At 32.1% G+C, this 22389-nt stretch overlaps 1 protein-coding gene across 13 annotated transcripts in view; it reads right to left on the bottom strand.

Annotated features, from left to right (window-relative positions):
• The window catches only part of NBEA (neurobeachin), a 671041-nt gene that overhangs the window by 402208 nt on the left and 246444 nt on the right, over positions 1–22389 (bottom strand). For 7 of the 13 annotated variants that reach the window (XM_070578754.1, XM_070578744.1, XM_070578749.1 and 4 more), the window contains 3 exons: positions 16691–17129; positions 5540–5694; positions 3177–3303 (listed from right to left, as the gene is read on the bottom strand). In XM_070578754.1, coding sequence (XP_070434855.1) covers positions 3177–3303; positions 5540–5694; positions 16691–17129 — 721 coding nt within the window. The remainder of the gene's footprint in view (positions 1–3176; positions 3304–5539; positions 5695–16690; positions 17130–22389) is intronic. The other 6 variants (XM_070578745.1, XM_070578750.1, XM_070578751.1 and 3 more) reach the window with 1 other exon arrangement.

The following is a 22389-nucleotide window of genomic DNA, read 5'->3' as shown; positions in this document are numbered from 1 at the left end:
AGACATATACTCAGAATACACAAAAAATGCTAACAAGTCAATTTATTAAAAATAGCAAAAGATTTTAATGGCCCATAAACACATAAAAAAACCCCAAACCCTGTCATCATTAATCATGAGGAAAATAAAACCAAATGAGATATTATTACCCAGCAACGTCTTAAATTAAAAAGATTGACAATACCAAGTGTTAATAAGAATGTCGAACAAATGAAACCTTCACACATTATTGACAGAAATATAAAATGATACAACCACTTTGCAAAACAACTCAGCAGCTTCTTATAAAGATAAGCATATGCTTACTATTCAACCAGCAAATTTACTCTTAGTTATTTACCCAAGAACATATGTCGACAAAATTGGTACTGAAATGTCCACAGAATTTTTACTTATAAGAACCTCAACCTGGAAAAAAACTCAGAGGTGTATCAACAAGTGAATAAATAAATTGTGAGACAGCCATATAATGGAATAATACTCAAGAATAAAAAGTAATGGACTACTCATAGACAAAAAGACATGGATGAATCTCAAAAGCTAAGTGAATGAAGGAAGAACCAAAAAGTATATTCTGCGTGATTCCATCTACGTGAAACCCTAGAAAGAACAAATTTAAGTTACAATATTAAAAAATACGTAAGTGTTTGCCTGAGGCAGGGATGGGGTGAATAACAGATGAGGCACAAGGGAACGATCTGGGGTGATGGACATACTCTACATCTTGATTGTGGTGGTAATTATATGGGGATATAACTGATCAAAATTCTTTCAAATGTGCACACAAAATGAGTATAATTCATTAAGTTTAAACAATATAAACAAATGTTCTCGATACAGTTGATTTGAAAACTAGAGGAAAAGAATACAAATGCAAAATGTCAAAATCCTAAGAATAAATCAAATAAGAAATATGTAAGACTTCTACATAGGAAACTAATTATCATTACTGGGGAAAATTTAAGAAAAGCTAAAGAAAGGTAAGGAATATATGATGTTCATAGTCTGGAAGTCACAATATTGAAAGAGATCTATAGACGCAATATAACTTGAGTTACAATAGATCTACAAATTCCATTCCTTGCCAAAATCCAGCAAGTTGTTTTCAATACAGATATTGACAAACTGATTCTAAAATTTAAGTGAAAATGCAAAACAACAAGAGTAGCTCCAACTTTCTTGAAAAAAAGGACAAGGTGGAAGACCTTACTCAACCAGATACTGATCTTTATTAAACCTAAAGCTAGTGAGGCACAAGGATAGACAAACAGAGTATTAGGACAGAACTGAGAGCCAAATCAGAATCCAGTATACAGGGACACTTGATTTGTGACAGAAGTGGCAGAGCATGGGGGAAAGAAGAGTTTTTCAAATAAATGGTGCTAGATCATCCTGACATCCATATTACTTCTACCTTCACTGAATTCAAAAAACTCAATTCCAGATGAACTATACATCTAAACATAAAAAGCAAAGAATAAAGCAGCCAGAAGATAAGGTAAGAAAATGTAGGAGATAAGGAAAAATGTAGGCAAAGATTTCATCTACAAAACAAACAGCACTAACAAACAAAAACTTGATAAATTGAGTTTCATTAAAATTTACAACTTCTGTTGATTAAAACCGATCATATAGATGGAAAAAGCCGCAGAACGGAGAAAATATATGTATGACGTATAATCATCAAAGGGATCATTTTCCAAATGCATAAAAACCTTTACAAATTGATAAGTAGAAGAGAGAAAACTCAATTTTTTAAAATGGGCAAGAGTTTTCAACAGGCAAATCATAAAAGAGGAAAACCAAAAGACCAATAAAGATATAAGAAAGTGCTCAATCTCGTTAGTCATCAGGAAAATGCAAAATAAAAATACAACGGAATACCACTCTACTTCCACCAAAATGGCTAAAATGTAAGAGTGATAATACTAAGTATTGTTAAAGATATGAAGAAATAGGAACTCATACGTGGCTGATGAGTTAGTAAACTTGCGTAACCACTTTAGAAAACCATTTAAGCTTTATCTAGTAAGATTGAACATGCAGAATCACCATGAACCAGCAATTCCATTCCAAGTTATTTATCCAACAAACATGAATATAAATGTGTAGTACACCCAAGAGTAACATACCAGCAGCATTACTACATAGAAGGCAGGATTATTTGTAATAGCCCCAAATTGGAAAATTCCAAATGCCCATCATCAGTAAAATAGATTATAAATTGCAGTAAACACTCACAGAGGAATAAAAATGAAATAAAAATAAACAAACCATTGCTACATGCAACATGGATGAAGCTCATAAACATTATGTTGAACAAAAGAAGCCAGACAAAATAATACATACTTGTGCAATTCCATTTATATAAAATTCAAAAAACCAAAACTAATCTAGTATTAAAAATCAGGGCGGTGAATCTGAAGAGGAGCAAGAATAGTGATAGGAAAAGGAGCACAGGTTGGGGGCTTCTGGGGTACTTGTAACATTCTATTTCTTGACTTGGGTGATGGTAACGACTATGTTCATTCTTTTGCTGAGCTTTTACACCTTTTATTTGTGTGATACTTCAATTAGAGATGTGAATACATACATGTACATGCATGTGTGTGTGTGGTGTGTTTGTGTATGTGCAAATTTAACTCCAAGAATATGGGCCAGCGGCCAGTCTCTTCTAGGAACGTTCTTTGATATGCTACTACAAGTCATTTTTATCTAAATTACGATAGAAAAGATAATTCAAGTTATCTTCTATTCAAGTTCCAATTATATACATTATATATAATTTAGCAGGTTTATTTTGAAAGTCTATATTTTAAACTTTTCATTACCACCCCGAAGATACCCAATTTATCATGTTACCATTTGTGGGTGTTTTTATTTTATTGGAAATAGTAACGTGCTATATGACAACAGATTACAAATTTGGCAGAGTCAATGTTTGAAAATCATTCAAGATCTCTCAGTTTAGACTCAAATATAATAACTAATTTTCATGTAATAAATAACTAGCTAAAAATATCAAAACAATGCAATTATAAAATGTAATCCCAAAATATGTAATCAACCATTCTTAAGAATTCTTAACTATACCTTTGTATTTATTGTGTAGTGTTTTACTATGTTTGAGGGGGTTTAGTGAGTAAAATGAGTAAAACCCAAATGGTTATATATACCTCATGTTTTCAGCCGAATCTTCTGGCATTGGAGCAACAGTTTGTACAGCTGGAAGGTTTTTGCTGGTAGCACCATTCACAAAACTAGAAGAGGAGGAAGAGGAGGAGGACCCTGAATCCACGGCACCTGTTCCCAAAATAATAATTTTTAGCCTTAAATATAAATTTGTTTAACAAAATAATTTTCATTACATAATTACTACCTGATTTTGAAAGAATTAATCATCTGAATTTCAAAACAGAAATCAATAATCATTTGGCCATTAGTACACTAATAACTCTTTATAATGATAAATAATACTGTTGCATTAAAATCCAGTTGATTTACTTATATTAATTTATCAAAACTACATATTACAAATGGGGTATAAATAAGAGACATCAACAAATGGAAATAATTTTAGATAAAATGAGGCTGATAAAATAATGCAAATTTAGATGTGAAAATTTTATCTGTTTTTAGTCCTATGTTGTAATATTTTTAGTTTTCATCTAAAATATAATTTACAATGAACTGTCTGAACATAATTTGCAGCACTGCAGCATCAAATGCTTATTTTGATAAAATGATTGCTTAAGAAGGGCTATAATGAGTATAACTGTACATGATTTTAAAATAATGAGTTCTCTTCAACAATATGAAGATGCCATTTTAGAATAGATTTTTCTATAATGTAGCATGCAGGCATATTAAATAGCTGTGGACTTGAGGGACATCTAGTGTTCCTAAATAATATCTTATCTTACACTAATTCCCACAAAACTGAATTGCTTACTGCGATTTCCACTACAACACTTATACAGCATCTGTGCGCCAAAATCTGAACTAGACAATGGGCCCAGTTTAGATGTTGACCCATAAAATATGTGTGTGTGTGTGTGTGTGTATCTCTATATCTCTAAGGAGAATATTTATTACTTACATATTATTTTTCATTGTAATATTAGGTACTTTGTATTATCACTGGACCTCTTGCTACCACCACTTCCTATATCTATTAATAATTCATAAAATAGATATTAGAAGAAAATATCATAACTTGTTTCATATAAAGATTAAAAAAGGTGATTTAGTTTTCACTGAACTATGTCTAAAAAACAAGTTCTTACTCAATAAAAATCAATCATAGATCTACTACGTTGGCATATTTTTAAAACCTTAACATATTTTTGGTATATATTTTGGTAAAAGAAGAACATTTTTATTCCTATTTCTGGAAAACAGACTGAGTATAAAGAGTAAGACTGTAAACTGGATAGAAAACTTTAAATAAAGTCTTCAGAAAAACCAGACATAAATATTTATAATATAAATAAATCAAACATGTTATGTTCTTTAACACGACTGTCATTAATGATGTTTATTTGCTAATATAAATATGCTTGATAGAGTAGATTCTACTTACTACAACCCCATAAATGTGTGGTTCATGATATGTCAGACTCAGGTGGTATGATAAACAAGATACAGAAAGCACAAAGAAGAGCTATGAAATTAATAAAAATGGGAAGAATCTAAGGAACAACAATAGATGGAAAAGTTCAAGGCTATACAGTTTGGAGAAGAGAAGGCTACTATAGTCAGGGAAGAAAAGTCAGGGATCATCTTGCGTTGTATAAATACCTAAAATGGAATCACAAAGATTTGGGTAAGGATTTATTTAGCTAATAATCAACAGGAACATTTCTGGAAATTTACAAAAAAAAAAGTTATTTTAGGCAGGCTTTTAAAATTTGTAGTGATTTGGAATTTTCTGTTCCTAGACCATTAGGAAAATGTTGGACAATGAATTGGATACAATCGTAAGCTAAGTATATAAATTAATTCAATGTCAAACAATGGTTCTTGTTCACATGCACTTTTTTTAAATCAAGATGAGGCTCTTGTATACCATCAAGGTTCTTAGGGGAGCTCTGCCTTCCCTTAGAGGATTTAGCAAAAAATATACATTAGAATTCAACCAGTAAATGTCATGACATCTCTTTGCTGTCAATAACACATTTAGTACACTTTGACATTCTTGATACAATTTAAATATCAAACATCAGTATTCAAATTATCTTTTGGTTTTGCTCCCCAAAAACCTTTTACCAATTTGATTTCACTCTGAGAAATGAACTGTGTTTTGAGAAGACTCAAAACAAAAACCAATAGTGTCCTCTAAAATGACCACTAAAAAATACATCCTAGAACTACAGACAAATTCTGAAATGCAGTAACATAAAGTAGAACCTGCTTAAGGATTATGATAATCTTAAACGATTAGGGTATTTTAATTTTTAGATCAAATAAGCAGAAAAATGAAGATATAGAAAACAGAAAGAAAAAGATGAGGTATCACAAAAATATATAAGGACAATACCTGTTGTATTAATCATACTTTTTGGTGTAGCTCCAGTAGCAGCAAATATATTAGAGGTACTGCCTGTTGGCAGCCCACTTCCAGCAGCAGTGGCTCCCACAGTGGTTACAGCTAAACTACCTGGAGGCGGCTTCTTAACAGGCACCACAACACTCCTGCAAAGAAAGAAATGATGGAAAATAACAAATACAAGCTTTAAGATGAGTTCTAATCTTGCTATGGCAGATAGATATAGTCAACAACAAATTTTCTTTCTTTCTTTGTCCTTTTTCTTTTAAACTTCTGTGCCCAACTGCATCAGTGAAGAGGATATGGACATTAAGGATACATTGTAAGGTATGCTGACTACCATAATAGATTTGGCAAACGTTTAAGTAGAATCTACAGTTTGCAAACCTTTCTTAAGATAGCATGTGGGCTATAACCAAGAATCTGGGAAAACTGGAAAAATATGTGCTCAAGTCAGAATACTTTGCATATGCATATGTTTTTGGCAAAATATACATAAAATGTCTGTCTTATCTATTTTACATTATCCATATGTAAAATAGTCATAAAAACATTTGAAAGTCAAATTCTCAAACTTCTTTACAGCAAAGCTAAAAATTAAACCAAGGAATACTGAATAAAATCTAATGGCATAGTAAGCTTCATTTATCTGAACAAAATTGTTTTTTTTTCCAGACCAGGAATGTTATTATAATGAAAAGTAACTGAGATGATACACTAGACATTTGGTTAAACATCTGTTTTGCTTTTAAGCTTTGACTTTCTGAACATACGAGTTGAATATTTTCCCATTTGCTTTAGCATATTTAACTGAATATCATAAAAAAATTCTGCTCATGACATTGTGTTAACCTTAAACAAAACATGGATGTGAATATTAGTCAATGTAAGAGATAAAGAAACTATTTCTCTAACATAATAAATATTTTTATTTCCTTGCAGTGAAACTTCATTCTTCTCAAAGTTTACAGCACTGCAACTTCATTTAACAAATACTTCCAAGTGTTACTCAACCATCATTGAACTCATTTATCTAGAAAGTAGATGTATGAGATATTTCAAGCTCAAATGTAACGCCTGAAAACTGGTAACTGACAGTACAAAAATATCCAATCTAAACTAGGGCTTTTAAGTGTATCTATCTTTTGTCATTTTTCCATTAAAAAGCTCTACTTAAAGGAAACTATATCAATGGCTTATTCTCAAATACGTCTATGACTTAAACTTCCTTAATACCAACACTTTTTGAAAGAAATCTTTTGTTAATGTATTCAATGACTGTCAATGTCAAAAATCTAAATTTGTAAGAATTATTACTCAATTTTTGGAGTACTTAACACATTTTTTGTGACCAAAGGTAATATAATAGTAAATAATTTTATTTGTACCAAAATAATTTTCTTCATGATCTCTTTCTGGCTACTTTCTTCTTTTCGCTTTATGGATGCAGTCAAATTCATTGGACTCAACCTTGAACTCTCAACTATCTTATTAAAACATATGTTATGTTTTCAATCCCTTCAGTGGCCATTCCTCATCTAATGTCTCCATTTATTTCATTGCGAGGCAGTGTGACATTATAGAAAGAATATAAAATGGAGTTAGAAGACTAAGGCTTGAGAACTAAATCACTCGCAAGCTGTGTGATCTTACATTTTAGTTTCTCACTGTAAAGATGAGAAGACAAATGCCACTTACTTCATATATAAATAGAGAGACTAAATGAGACTATTTAAAAGGACGTTGTCAAATATGAGATGTCTTATAAATGTTAGTAATTGTTATCACTGTCTAAAGTGAAATAATTCTCTGTCTATAAGATAAAAGGTCTCTAGTTATAATGATATACACAAAGATCAATAGGGAAAAAAGAACAAAGTAATATTTTGGTGTTACCACCAAAACTCTTCTCTAAATTTCTAAACTAAAGTTGAGATGGACTATTTCACTGGCTCTCTAGCAAGAAAAAGTTATCTATTCTTAATTTGAAAATAAGTCAGTAGTGAAACTATAACACTTTTTTTTCCTGCATCTCTCATTAAACTCCTTATGGATGAAATAAAGAAATACTGGCTTACTGATGGTGCTGTGAGATGCATTGGTAGATGGTAGAAAAACAAATACCAAAGATTCCTGAGCATTGCCAACTTGGGGTAAAACCTCTCTAACAGACTAGTACATGCATCTTTCAAGGGCAAATAAATTATATTATGAAAATTAGTTATTGAAACGAGAGAAAAAATTTTAAATCTCAACAACCTGTAATGATGGCTTGTAAATAAATGCCAAAAAATTTAAATACCTACTAAAAAACTGAAAGTATCTGATTCAATAGCAATTGATGTGAAAGCCTCCAGACACTTCATTGAAGCAAACTCAGTAGTCTGATAGTACAAGATGGTACATAAATATACTAATACAGGGGCTAAAAGCCCAGCTTTCAATGTCAGACAAAACTGAGTTAGAATTCTACCTCCAACAATTACTAGCTTTGTGGTATTAGACAAATAATCTTTGTAAGCTCTATTTTCCTCACCTTTAACATGAAGTTCATAATAGTTTTGTACCTCATGTAATTGCTATAAAGATAAAAGGATATAATGTAATAAAGTGCTTAGCACTCTACCTGGAATCTTTTAAGTAGCCAATACATTTTAGCTATTATTAGTATTTCTATGGCTCCGAAAAGTGCTCATGTGGTCAAGGTCTACATCAGCACCAGCACCCAGACTGAAAGAAGCAATAATCCTGATACACTTTGCAATTGTCAGACCTCATAAACAAAATCTTACATGCAGTTGAAGGTACCAGATTTCAAGAATCATGACACACAGAATCATGTCCATAAGAGCTACAATGACAGTGGGTCTGGGAAACAAGTTGTGTGAGGAAAGCCTGAAAGACTAGAAAATTATAGTAAAAAAGTGAGAGAAAATTATACCGATTTTTAAAAATATGATGGCATATGATAAGAAAACAAGTTGAAACGTCCATGTATCTCCAAATACCAAATTAAGACAGACAGGAGGGTGAAAACATTTAATGAGCTCTAGTTTCCAACCACTGATGTGTTCAAATGGCTAGAATAACCATGTCACAAGGGTTGTACAGAAAAGTGAAAAGCTGGATTTTGCTGACTTCTCAGATTCTTTTTGAATCTACAACTTTATGCATTTGTAACTATTTCCTTTTTGATTAACATGGCCAAATTGTTTATGTAGAATCAGAGGACTGTACATTCGTGTCCTTAATATCATTTCTTCACTAATACTACCCATTCCCTAACATCTCAAACCATCTCTGTGCTAAGCAATCTATTTTACAAATAATTTGAAAGCTTACATATATCAACATGTGTTGATTACACATTAGTTATCTTTTGTAATGTTATTATGTATTTACAACTACTTTTATCTGAAAGTAAAAATTTTTAACTCTTACAAAATCTTCTATTAGATTGTTACTCAACATTTCCTACTTGGTTACCTATTCCAGCTATGCCAAAAGGCTTATTTAAGAGTCTATGTACCCATTTAGGGTGCATAAATATCCTAAAATATACATAATTTTTTGGAGCACATACATTTTTATAGAGTTAGCATATAATTTTTATCTGGATTTCAAAAATATAGCCATCAATCTAAACTATTAACATATACTGCTTTTCTTATAGATCTGCTATTCATACTGATGGAGACTTAGAATCCTCTACACTACACACACTTTACCAACTGCATTTTTCTGTCTTAAGAATATTTTTTCCATGTTTTCCAAATTTCACACTTCCTTTCCACACCTTTAAGACTGAAAACTATAATGAAGTGGGTAATTCCTTTATACTACATATAATCTATACATACTCCAAGGTTGTAAAGGCTATCATCAAAACAGTGCAAGCCAGGAAATTACTGAATCTAATATGCTTCAACAAAATGTTTCCTTGAGTGATTAATTATATGTTTTGTAATACACTGAGTGATATATAATACAGAAAAGTGAAAATTCTTTCATCATTGAATTTATCCTATCTCAAAGCCAGAGATTTGGGATATGATCTCAGATTCACTCATTCATTTAACAAATATTTATTGAGTACTATGATGTGTGAGGGATTGTTCTAAGTTTTGAGATATAGAAATGTATAGAACAGACAAAATCTCTGCCCTCACAGAACTTACATTTCAATAGGGACAGACAGAAAATAGAATAACATCAATGAGCAAATATAGTAAGTATATCAGGTGGTAAGTGCTATGAGAAAAATAAAGCAGGGACAAGGATAAGTAGTATTGGTGGGGTGGCTAAAAGAAGTCTCACCAAAGGTGGTATTTGAGGAAACACTGAAGGGTGTCAAGGAACAAGACATGAGGATATCTAGGGAAGAGTGCCACAGGCAGAGAGAAGAAGAAGGCTAGTGAGATTCCAGAAGACTGATGGACATTGAGAGTTAAAAGAGATGAGATAAGAAAAGTAATAGAGACTAAGATCATAGGTCCTTGGAGTCCATTGTAAAGAAGTTGGCTTTTTCATAGAGTGGGACCAGAAGCTATTAAAAGCTTAAGAATAAGGGAGGAACATGATCTTAGGTTATAACAGGATCACTCTGGCTGCTATGTTAACGGGGAAACGGCAAGCAGGGGGAGACTGATTAGGTGAATACTACAATAATCCGAGCAAGAAATGATGGTAGTTTGGATCAGAATAGCAAAGTGAAACCGGTGAAAAGTGGGTCAGATTTTTACTATATTGAGAAGGCAAAGCAAAAAGGGTTTGCAGAAGACTGGATGTGGGTGTGAAAGAAAAGGTCAAAGACGATGCAAAGATTTTGCCACAAGTAACTGGAAGGCCAGAGCTGCCATTAACTAACATAGGGACGACTATGGTTGGAGCAAGTTTTCATATACCTGTTAAGTTATTAAGCACCCAAGCAGGAATATTCAGTAAGCAACTGCATAGATGAGTCTCTAGTATAGGGGAGAGATTTGGCCTGAGACATAAATTTGGAAGTCATCAGCCTACATGCTATTTAATGCCACGAAAGTGGATGAAATCACCAAAGAAGTGAGTGCAAATGGATAGGAAAAGTGGTCCAGGGGCAGAGTCTTGGGGGTCCCCATTAACCAGTTCTGTGAATTTTGTGGAAAGGATACTACTTTATCTGTATACCTCAAGATTTGTCCTAAGTATAAAGTGAGATACTGAAGATAAGAAAAGTCTTTTAAATAGTGACTCATTAAGGCAAGTGAGTTTTATAATTATTTGTGGCACCCTATAAGAATCCCTTTCTTCTTTCTGCTCCCTCTCTCTTTTCTGTAACACTGAGCACTGACAGGTTAAGGGAATACAACTACACTGACAATTTTGGGGGATATAAAGACAAGGAAGACACAGCCCACACCTTAGAGATACTTGACCAAAATATAACAGACAAACAAATCAACTGTGCAAATCCTTTCAATAATTGCTGTGATCAGAGTAATGCACAGGCCATTTCAGGGACACAAAGGATGTGCATTATCAGGGAAGAGTGAGCTGAGTCTAAAAGGTTCAATAGGAATTAACCAGGAGGAGAAAAGTTAGTTCAATAGTAAAAACTGAGTGAGGCACAGAGACATGAGAAAACACAGTAGGTTGAAGGAAGTGCATAGATGCTTAAGACTGGTAAAAGGTGAGGACTTTCTATTCCAAACTAAGTTTATCCTTTACTGTGTAATAACGAGAAATCATTTGAGGATTTGCATCAGCTTTGTATTTAAGAAAAACGTCTCTGGCATAAATGTGGAAGATACATTGGTGGGCAGGGTACACCTGGAAATAACGAGGCCAGTTAGGGGGTAATAGAAGAAATCCACTTGAGATACCAGTGGCCTGAAGTGAGGTGAGAGCTTTGGAAATGGACATATTGTATCTTTTCTAGGATTTAGGTCTTTTAAGCAAGTTCAAAAATAGCCACCTGCTACTTATTTGAGACTAACTACAAGGCCATTTCATTTATCATACGATTTTGGAACTTTATGCGACTTTTTAGAAATAATGCATTATTCTATATGTTCGGAAACTGAGTCCCAGAAAGCCAAAGAAAATAGATAAAGGTCACACACTAATTACAAAGAGATTCGTTACTAATAGCCAGTTCTCCTAATTTCCAGATTATTAGTCTTTTCCTAACAAGGCTTATAGATGTTAAACATTTATCTTGAAAGAAAAAAATTGGAACTTTGAAGAAAAAACAGTTCGTTACTGATTTTAGGGTGACATTAAAATTAACTGCAGCTCATCAGAAATCACGTTATTTATAAGGTTTTCACGTTTGAGTCTCTATTTTGTAAAATATTTAGAATACCAATAGAAAAAAAGATGTAGAATAAATAATCGAGTATTTCATTAATCTGCCCTTTAGAGAGAGAGACTTTTTCAGCTCACTGAACTGTCTGTGTAAATGCCAGGAGAGACAAAGGCAACAACACTGGGGAAATTAGGATACAACCATGCTTGGTCAAAAGTGCGTCTTCTGGCAATTGGCCTTAAAATACGATACCCAGGCCACTTGGAGCATAATAAAAGCTTGGGATTCCAGTGACTACAAATCATAGAAACTTTGAAATGTAAAGATGGCAGATTTTTTATCAATTCAGCCTACATTTACTTGTTCATCCTTTAAGTGATATAATCAAAACACTTTTTTAAAAAAATTCAAAACTATAAGAACAGAAATTAAAGGTCTCAGCAGTAATTACAATTTTTTATAATCTTACCTAATTCTAAATTTAAAAAAATCATTGTAGGAGAATTCCCTCATTTAAACATTTCTTTATTATTTACCCTAATTAGTCATCTTTAGCACTAATGTTAAAAAACTAGAGAGAAAGTACCTAGCCTAAGCTTATACTTTAGGTTTGATAATATGAAAGTTATCTATATTGCTTTTTTAGACTTATAATATTTACAAATTTTTTTTTTTATTTAAGTGATTTTCTGTTTCAGAGAATGAAACACTTAGAAGCAAGGATATTAAAAGTCTGAGGGGAAAAAAATACAGACTAGTTTGCCTGAACCAATCAAACCCAGTAATCTGAACATGAACAAGTTTGTAAAATCAAAAAGGATGAAGTATAAATCACGTAAGATTGATGTTTGTTAGCCAGAGAAGTAATACAAGTGTAAGCTTGCTGTGACATCCCAGACATAAAACAATTTTCTAAAATACAATAACAGTTAAAATACGTGGAGAAGCATACTGTCCTCTGTTTTCTTGTCTTTTTTTTTTTTTGTCTTTTCTCCAAACTAAAGTGGATCTCAAGAATCCCTGAGGAATTAAGACTGAGCTAAATTACAGATATATGCCAAATTCTCAAAAGATTAAAAGCATTTGGATAATCAGGATTACAATTTTAGTTTAAAAGATAGGGTAAATCTTAATCGGTGGTTTTAGAGAGAAGCACTACCCCAACCTCAAAGTTACACAGTTGCTAATACACAAAAAATATAGCTCAGCTAGCATATTTTATAAACCATAGATCTACACAGAAATCTATCTAAAGAGATAGCATAGTTGGGGAACTTTGCCACTTGATTTATGAGTACTATGATGAGATTATTAAGCGCTTCTGTTAGAAATAAAACCATGATAAATATTTCTTTGCTTTGCAGTAACAGAACATTAGAAAAGCTGTCATAGTTTCATAATTGTATTTATTCTATACATACAGAACAGTACCAGAAGATATCTTGCATTTTCAGTGCTTTACAATTCATAAACACACATTTGTTAGGGCCACTTAGTGTAACCAAAGACATACACTTAAATCTGCACAGATGATGATCGGAGGAAATGAAAAAAAAAAAAAAAGAATCAGCACTTTCCACATATGTAGATAAGAATATTTATATAATATTTCATAATACAATCTGATGAAGGCTTTAATACTAAAAAAAAGGTTTACTTTAGTTAAGTCTAAATGTTTCTAAATTTGATGGTGCAATTTAGCTAATGAAAATAAAATTATAAACTTCAAAACACTGCAATTCATCAATGCTCCATTCTAAGTGGGGAGAAACACCCTATGTAGAACATAAGTTAACATAACTCAAATTATATCAATTGTTTTAGAATTTATTTCCAAACTTACAATCCAGAATAAGTATAAAGAATACATTGTTAGCATGTTTGCAATGGAACCAATAAACCATTGGCTAAGAAAAGTAAAATCCTAGGTGATTTCCACTGGGATTGTACAATATTATTAGGAAGTATGATTTAGTAACAAAGAAATGAGCAACTGAGTTTATAGCTATTTTTCAACTAAAGATAAAAATGAAAAATACATTATTGGTAGAGTAAGACCCATGATAATTCTGTTTGAAACTGGTAGTATTCAGGACTTTGCTTCTAAAGCCTGTCATTTTGGATCCTATTTTGAAGGAATTCAATGTGATGTTAAAAGACATGTCATAACTTGGATTTCAGACTTTAGTGCATCAGAATCATGTTTATATACTTCATAATGTAATTATATCTACCTTAAGACAGATAAGGCAAATGGTAGCAATATATTGGAAATATAATTGAAAAATGCAGTTGTCCAGAAGCACTTGTGGGGATGATGTCTCTGAAAAGCTGCTCAAAGCTCCAGAGTTTGAAGTTAAATTTTTGATGTTGTCACTCTCAATCTATTGAATGGCTGACAGACAATCAAACCCGTCTGGCTGGCTGGCAGCTCATTTTGCTGGCAGGTGGCAAACAATTAGACACACCAATTTGTGCCTCCTGATGACATTAAAGCATGAAACTAAGTTGTATGCAGGGCGTAGTGATTTGTGTGAAAGCATTTCAAAAATAATACTCTTTGCCGTGGCAACTCATTTCAGACTGCCACCTCCCATTATGGCTTTGAGCAGTGAAGACGACAGACTTGAGTTACGTGCAGTGCAAGGCCGCTTCTGTTCAATCCGTCATCAGCGCCCCCTGAGACCTCAATCCCCTCCTTTCATCAATATCACCTCATCATTTACATTTGATAGTACTTGAGCTACTGCATATATTAACCACACTAGAGACCCTTTTCCTAAAAAGAATTGAAATATGCTTTGTGCGCCTCGATTTCATTTCTACTTATGCAATTTAGAATAATGATTCCACTCCCATTGAATTTTGCATAAATGCTACCAGGAACAAATAGAAAGTTCTATTTTTTTTAATAATATTCTCAAAAGTGTAATAAATTTTGAGTAGCTACGAATATTGGCACTCAGAAGATTGCTTTGTTAAGTTTTAACGAAAAAATTTTCCTAATAATCATCTAAATTAAAACAAAAATATTTTACTTAATCTTTATTTCATTGGATTCTCTTAGGCAAATCACAATAATTCTTTGTATTTATTGTCTTGTACTTTAACAAAATTTAAATTTAAAATTAGATGCAACAACAAAACTTTTATGACCCTAAATTAAATATTTATAGATATATGTAAATCTATATCTATAAATATAATAATTTTTATATATTTATAATAATTATATATATAATTACAGATACTTACATGCATATGTTTATATATACTCATAAATACACATACACATCTATCCTGGGAAGATAAACCACACAGATGAAATAAAGGACATCAATACAAAATAGCATAAGGAACATCCAAGGATCCATATAAATGAGCATGCAAGGATAATATTATCACAAACTATTAAAACAAGGAAAGATTTTCCTACATTTCATAACTCCTCCTTTGTTATAGTTTTTAAAAACTTCTGACATTTATATTTTATCTTATATGACAATTACTTGTAAATATTTTATCTCCTTTTTCTACTCAGTAAGTTCATAGAAGACAAAACTAACTATCCATCTTTATATCCAACATGACGACTAATGCCATTTATATTTTTCAATAGATTTTCAAGAAATATCTGTAGGACATTGGTTAAAATGTTCATAGGCAAAATGTAAATTATATTTATACATGAAAAAAGATCATTATCCTGACTGAAAATGGCTTTACTGTCACACCTCCACCCTTAAACACTAAGAAATTACTGTCTCTAATTTGGATAAAGCCGTTTGGCCCTTTTAGAGAAAGTAATATGGAATAAATATTACATTTTGACCATACATTTATTTTGACATTCGAGTTTAAGAAAGAATTGATTTCCTAACTTGATCTTTTCTCTCTAAAACAAAAACAATTGCTTATTGACACATATATAAAAATTTTGCGTAGAAAAAAGTGTTTTAAACATCAATAACAATTTAATTCAGATGATAAACATATTCTTTAGTTTACACATTAACATCAATCCCAGTGTCAAAGAACTATTGTTAGTAACTGGTATTTGTCCTAAAATAGTTTTCTAATGCTGCACATGTTTTTAAATTGTAGGATATATTACATGCACAATTTGATTCTGAAATATTTTATTCTGCTTTTGTGAACCATCATTTTTATGATATGCATATTAGAATAGAAAAAAGAATTATTTGTTCTCTCAACTAAAAATTCCTTGTATGATTTAACATTTGAATGTAGACATGTGGGCCATATTATAAGTATGCCTTTCAGCAATGTTTACTTTCAAATATATGTCTACTTTTACATCATACTGGAAATATCATAAGGAAGATGATTATGTACATTTTTTTATTTTTTCCATATATTTGCATTTAAAACTCAAACAAGTTTTATTACTTAAAGCAAACTATTTAATCTCCAACAATTATTACAGTTATCAATAATATTATATTGGAATTTCAGAGCTAGACTAGACCGTGGAGAGATTTGGCCTATCCCCTCCCCCATTTTATCCATGAAACCAGTAAGTTCAAAAAGATAAAATGACTTCCCCAATGTAGTGTAGTCACTTGAAGATGGATTATAATCAGAATCCAGGTTTCCCTATTTCCAATTCAATGTGCTATCATCCATTTCATACTGAAACACTTTTTTTGAGATGTATTATTAAAATGCCTTACTACAAGATCAATCAGGTTGGCCTGTCACTTTGATATTCTTTGTAGTAAGAAGCTACATTAATAAATATGATGTGTTCGAGACTCTCCTAATATTTTTAGATTAACAGACTCTCATTTTCCATCTATGTATAGAGCACTGTGACTACCACGTGCAGTACCTACCTGTCAAAGGAATGGAACTGCATAGGAAGAATCGCCTGTGCTTCTCTCTTCAGTGCTGGATCTGGGTATGGGATGGGTTCAGGGCCACATTCTGCGATTTCAACTGGGGCAGCCACAAGACTTTTCAATATTTCCTTGACATTGATACCTTTTGTTTGACTGATGCTAGATATGGATGGTGCAGGCTTCAACATTTCACTGGGGTTCTCAGTTAAGCTTTCCTGTGATTTTTTCACTTCAGAGGACAAAGTGGATAACAGTTCACTCATGGCATCGGGGCCTGTGTTAGTCTCTAATTCCGCCCCATTCAGGATGCTAGCCACTTGCTCCTCTCCAATTCCTGAATCTGTATGAGGAATGGAACTTTCTAGCTGAATATCTTCGCCAGGAGTTGGTGTTTCTTTTTCCTTTATAGTGTCTGGAAATGCAGCAGGTGTTTCTGTAATGAAAGAAACTAGTTTAAACAAAAACCTTCACAAGTGAAAACCCAGTAATATTAATAAAACATTCTCACATATTAGAATAAAGAAAATAAAACCTGTAAGAAACAAAAAAATCTACTAATTGGATGTGCATAACAACACAACAGGGTTAAAACATATCATCCATATACATCTGCCATTTTGTTCAGTAAGTATCAACAGAACCTTGTTTCTTTTATAAATCATCTGGTATTTAAAAGCACGGAGAAATAGTTACTACAATTTTTTATAGCAGCTTAAAAATAATTATTATATGAAGCACCCTTTTTATCTTTTCATTGTTAGCTAGGAATCATATAAAGGAAATTCTTATACATCTCTAATATTGTCCTTAAAAATATGAAGCCATTTTTATGCCTTTTTGGTATAACATTCTAAAAATGTTAGCAAATAAATGAGGACCTTGAAAAATTTATCCAATGTAATTATAGTGGGAATAATAATAGCTTTTAACTCAATAAAGTCATGGTGAAGAAGAAAATAAGGTATTATATGTAAATTATTTGTAGTTCATGCATAAAATGGATACTTAGTAAATGTTAGCTATCTGTACTACTTTAACATATATTTAAGTTTATCCTTTACAAAACCAGAAGGGCAGACTAAATTATTTCTAAGATCTCTTCAAAATTAATATCTGTAAGTTCTAGAAAGCTGCCCTTAGGTTTTGTTGTTTCTTTGTTTTGAAAAGTTATTGGGACAGAAAATCAGGAGACTGCTCAACAGGGGAAGAGGCCATCTTGATTTCAGTAAGACAGCTCACAAAACCTTTGGTGAAGTCTCTAGCGAAAACACAGTGAAACACTGTTTTGATGAAACTACTCTTGAGTGGGATCATAACTTGTTCAAAGTTTTACACACATGTGCTGAAGGCTTAGAGATAATGTGCAGGAATTTCTTTAGCAACAGGGCTCAATTCTTAGACTTTATAAAACAGCTTTTCTAATTTCTTGAATATACATTAACTTTATAACATTCAAATTTACTTAGGACATGAATTTATAATTTTTCAAAATTAATTTTAGAATAATTTTGCCAAGTTTTCAAAAGACAGAAAAGGTATTTTCTATATTCTCCTTTTCTTTTGATTCAAATTGTATCAAATCTATATGTTAATTTAGAAATAAATAGTATCTTCATATTATTCAATCTTCCTAGTATACAATATTCATTTAAATTAACTAAAATACTTATATCTCTCACAATTCACTGTTACAATTTTCCTCATATTTATTAAATCAGTTTTAGTTTTGCTTGTTTGTTTGGTCAAAGATTTTAGAACTGAAATAAGAAAAGCTTAATTAGTAGAACACGATAATGAATCTTATTATCTTATTACATGACCAACATGAAAAGTAGGAAGATCTATTCTTTGTTGTTCCCAAGAAAAAAAATTAAAATAAGCACATGAAAGTTCTGAGCAGAGAGATAATAGCAACACTACTACTGTCAAAGCACTAGAGAAGGAAAAAGGTAAGAGGTAAAGACAACCGTTTTGCATTTTTTTAAAAACCCTGTGAGAGAATATTAAGACAAATGAGAATAATAGCATTAGGCATGAGAATGAAGGGAAAGAATCAAGATGCTTCTGGAATATCTAGCTTAAGGAAAAAAAAGAATGGAGATATGGCACTAGCTGAGGAAGGAAGCAAAAGAGAAGCATGTTCTTTTCAGGAAAATAATGAATTAAATTTTCAATCGAGTCTGCAGAATCTCTGGGATATTTTTATCTGTAGGTCAAGAGAAGTATAGCCATATATTTGGGGATCATTCAAACTGAGGTGATAATCGAAACTTTGGAAGTTGATGAAATAATAATGAGAAGATGGCTAAGGTAGTTATTTCCACTGTGAGAGATGCTACTGAACGTATTTAATGCATGTTCACATCTACAGATTACATATTTTTGGACGAAAATAATTATGACAGAAAAATCAAGGGAGAATTAAATAGCAGCAGTGACATTTCTATGACAATAGGACAGAGAATGTAAACACAGAAACAAAATAAGAACTCTAACATCAACAAAAACTCAAGGTAGCATGGGCTAACTTTTCTTATAGACTTTAATTATAAAAAGGCATATAATCAAGTCTAGTACTTATTCTGAATTTAGCTGATTCAGAGATTTGGCCTAGAGTTTTGGCTTTACCCTAATATGATATCTCAGTATCTTTATTTACAGTGTGTTTTATATTAAGAGCTACAAGAAAAATGTAAACTTTTCAAGTTACAGTAGTCTAAAATATAAGTATACAAAATATCTAGGAAAATAAAATCTTTGATTTAGTGTCTACAGGGTACTATATAAAAAGATTTTTTTCTACTAATGATATAATTTTTGGCTTTTATGTTCAAATGACTCTCAATGGACAATTACAATCTACAATTCACTAACCAGACACTTGGAACTCCAAATTAATCTTGACCTCTCAAGTATAAAAGCCAATTAAAAGTTTATTAAAATTAAATATTAGAGTATTTTCAAATGACTCATCAAGATATTTACACAGTAATAAAATCTTAATTTTATTTTTACTGTGACTGTTAAAAAATGACTTAAAAATGAAGCAGTAATTTTGATATTCCAATAACAACTCTCTTCAAAAAATAAGTTTTGTAAAGCATACCTTGCGACCATGTTACATAGAAATAAAAATAAACACCAATGGAAAATTTCATAGTAATAATTGCAAATAAAAAAACAGATCAGTATCCAAAGAACTCACCTTAATTTCCCATTATGCATTAACATCTCCTATAGATCATGCTCTCAGTTGACAGCATAAACTTCAGCTTAGATAACTTATATGTTCTCAAAATGCTTCTTTTTGACACTAAAGTACTTTGAGGGTTTAACCCAAGTGACTTCAATATGAAGTTAGGCATGAACAGCAGAGAAAGTATAAACGATTGCATCTGTGCAGGTTATATCAATGACAGTAGACTTGTAACTTTTCAATAGTTCTCATCAGTTTCTGTAGCAATACGCCATGTCAGTACGCAAAGCAGAAACATTACTAGCCTGAGCGATATTAACCTTGTCAAAAACATGCAGTTGGATGCCAGATGCCTCTTTTTCTTACTGTTTTTCATTGAACATAATGAGTTCATCTAATACATTTTGGAAAAAACATGGGGTTAAGTTCAGCAAATGACATGACTTCTACAAGGTGACCTCATTTATCACATTCCTTCCTCCAAAAATCTTGTTTTACAGTGATTTATGAAGTGTTTCAATATGTTTTACCTATTAAATTATTCAAATTGCTATTTTCCAAACTATCTAAATAAGAAATAAAATGAGCATACAGCTCCTTGTTAGTACAGCACTGAAAATTACATTAAGATCAATTATTTGCTCTTCAAATAGTAATATTAAGCAAACTAAATCACATTAGAGTAATTTAAAACATAAAAATCTGTATATAAGTAACTTGTATATTTTCTTTATATTAAATCCCAAAGTGCCAAATTAAGCTACATAAAAATTAACCTGAACTCCAAAGAGGAAAAATGCCATACATATAAAGATTTAAAATCATTATTAAAGCTTACTTTACACAAAAAAAGACTATAATGCATTGAGTAATTATTTGCAATTATTTGTATATGATTCAGTTTTCTTGTTTGCTACAGTAAATGTATGAAAATAATACAACTTCAGGAATTCAATATTGTTATGAAAGAATATGCCCATAATAGACAAAATTAAAATTCAGAAAAAACAATTCAGAACCAAGAAGGTACTTCCAATTGATGTTTTTGACTATGATGTGTAGATCTATTTGAGTTTATCCTACTACAAGTGCATTGAGCTCTTAAGATGTGCATACTAGTGATTTTCATCAAATTTGGAACGTTTTCAGGCCAATATTTCTTCAAATATTCTTTCTGCCCCTTTCTCTCTCTCAATTCTCCTCTGCGACTCCTATTGTGTGTATGTTAGTTCACCTGATTGTGTCTCACAGGTCTCTGAGGGTCTCTTATTTTTCTTCATTCATTTATTCATTTGGTTCCTCAGAATAGGATAATCATAATGGACTTATCTTCAAGTATGCTGACTCTTTCTTCTGCCAACTCAAATCTTCTGTTGAACCCCTCTAACGAATTTTTCATTTTAATTATTATACTCTTCAAATCCAGAATTTCTATGTAGTTCTTTTCTATAGTATTTCTTTATTGATATTCTCTTTGGTGAAACATCACCCTCATACTTTTAATTCTTTAGAAAAGGTTTCCTTTAATTATTTGAGCATATTTACAATAGCTGATTTAAAGCATTTTGTCCAGTAAACCCAAAATCAGGGCTTCCTCAGGGATAGTGTTTATTGACTGCCTTTTCCCCCCATGTATTGGCCATACTTTCCTGTTTCTTTGCATTTTTCATACTTTTTTGTTGTTGAAAACTAAACATTTTAAATAATATAATGTGGCACTCCTGGAAATCAGACCCTTCCCATGGGGTTCACAGTTGTTCTGTTTGTTTATTTACTGACTTTCCTGAACTAATTCTGTAAAATCTATATTCCCTGTCACCTTCAGCCACTGAAGTCTCTGCTCCATCAGCCTAGTGGTCAGCTAATGACTAGACAGAGATTGCCTTACATGTCTTGAACCAGTAAGTCTTCCACTCTTTGCCAGAAGGCTGTGTGTGTGCGTTGGGGCATGCTTTTAACCCTCCTATTTACAACTCTCCCTTAGCCTTCTTTTTCTGCTTGCACAGGGCTTCAAGATCAGCCAGAGGTAAGTGATTAGGGACTTCTCACATCTTCCCTGGGCCTCAGTACAGTCCCAAGAATAGTGACATCTCATTCTTAGATCTTTTTAAGATTTTTGGTAAGGCTCTTGTTTGCCCCAACTGGTAGTGCCACCTCAGGCAGTTGCAAGGTTAAACAAATTGCTGCTGATTATTTTAACAAACACTTTGGAAATAGGGCTTTTCTCTGATTAGGTCAAATAATGACAAGGTCATGAATGAAGCTTTTCCAGGAAGTTGCCAAACAGGTCAAATAGTGACAATGGTCTAAGATGGGACTTCCTAAAAACTCCAAACTCAGTTGGCCTTATTCCAGTGGCCACTAGCCTGCTGTTTTTCACAGCTACCACAGTTGTCTGACTGCTGGTTTTCAAGGCTACGGAGCCTAGGAGAGGCGGATAGCAATAGGGAAACTTAAACCACCACAAAGCTTGCTGTTCTCATGAAGATGATGCAGT

Source organism: Equus przewalskii, chromosome 16, assembly GCF_037783145.1.
Source record: "Equus przewalskii isolate Varuska chromosome 16, EquPr2, whole genome shotgun sequence".
NCBI lineage: Eukaryota > Metazoa > Chordata > Mammalia > Perissodactyla > Equidae > Equus > Equus przewalskii.
Note: the sequence above shows the minus strand (reverse complement) of the source record. Positions and strands in the feature narration are given on the sequence as shown.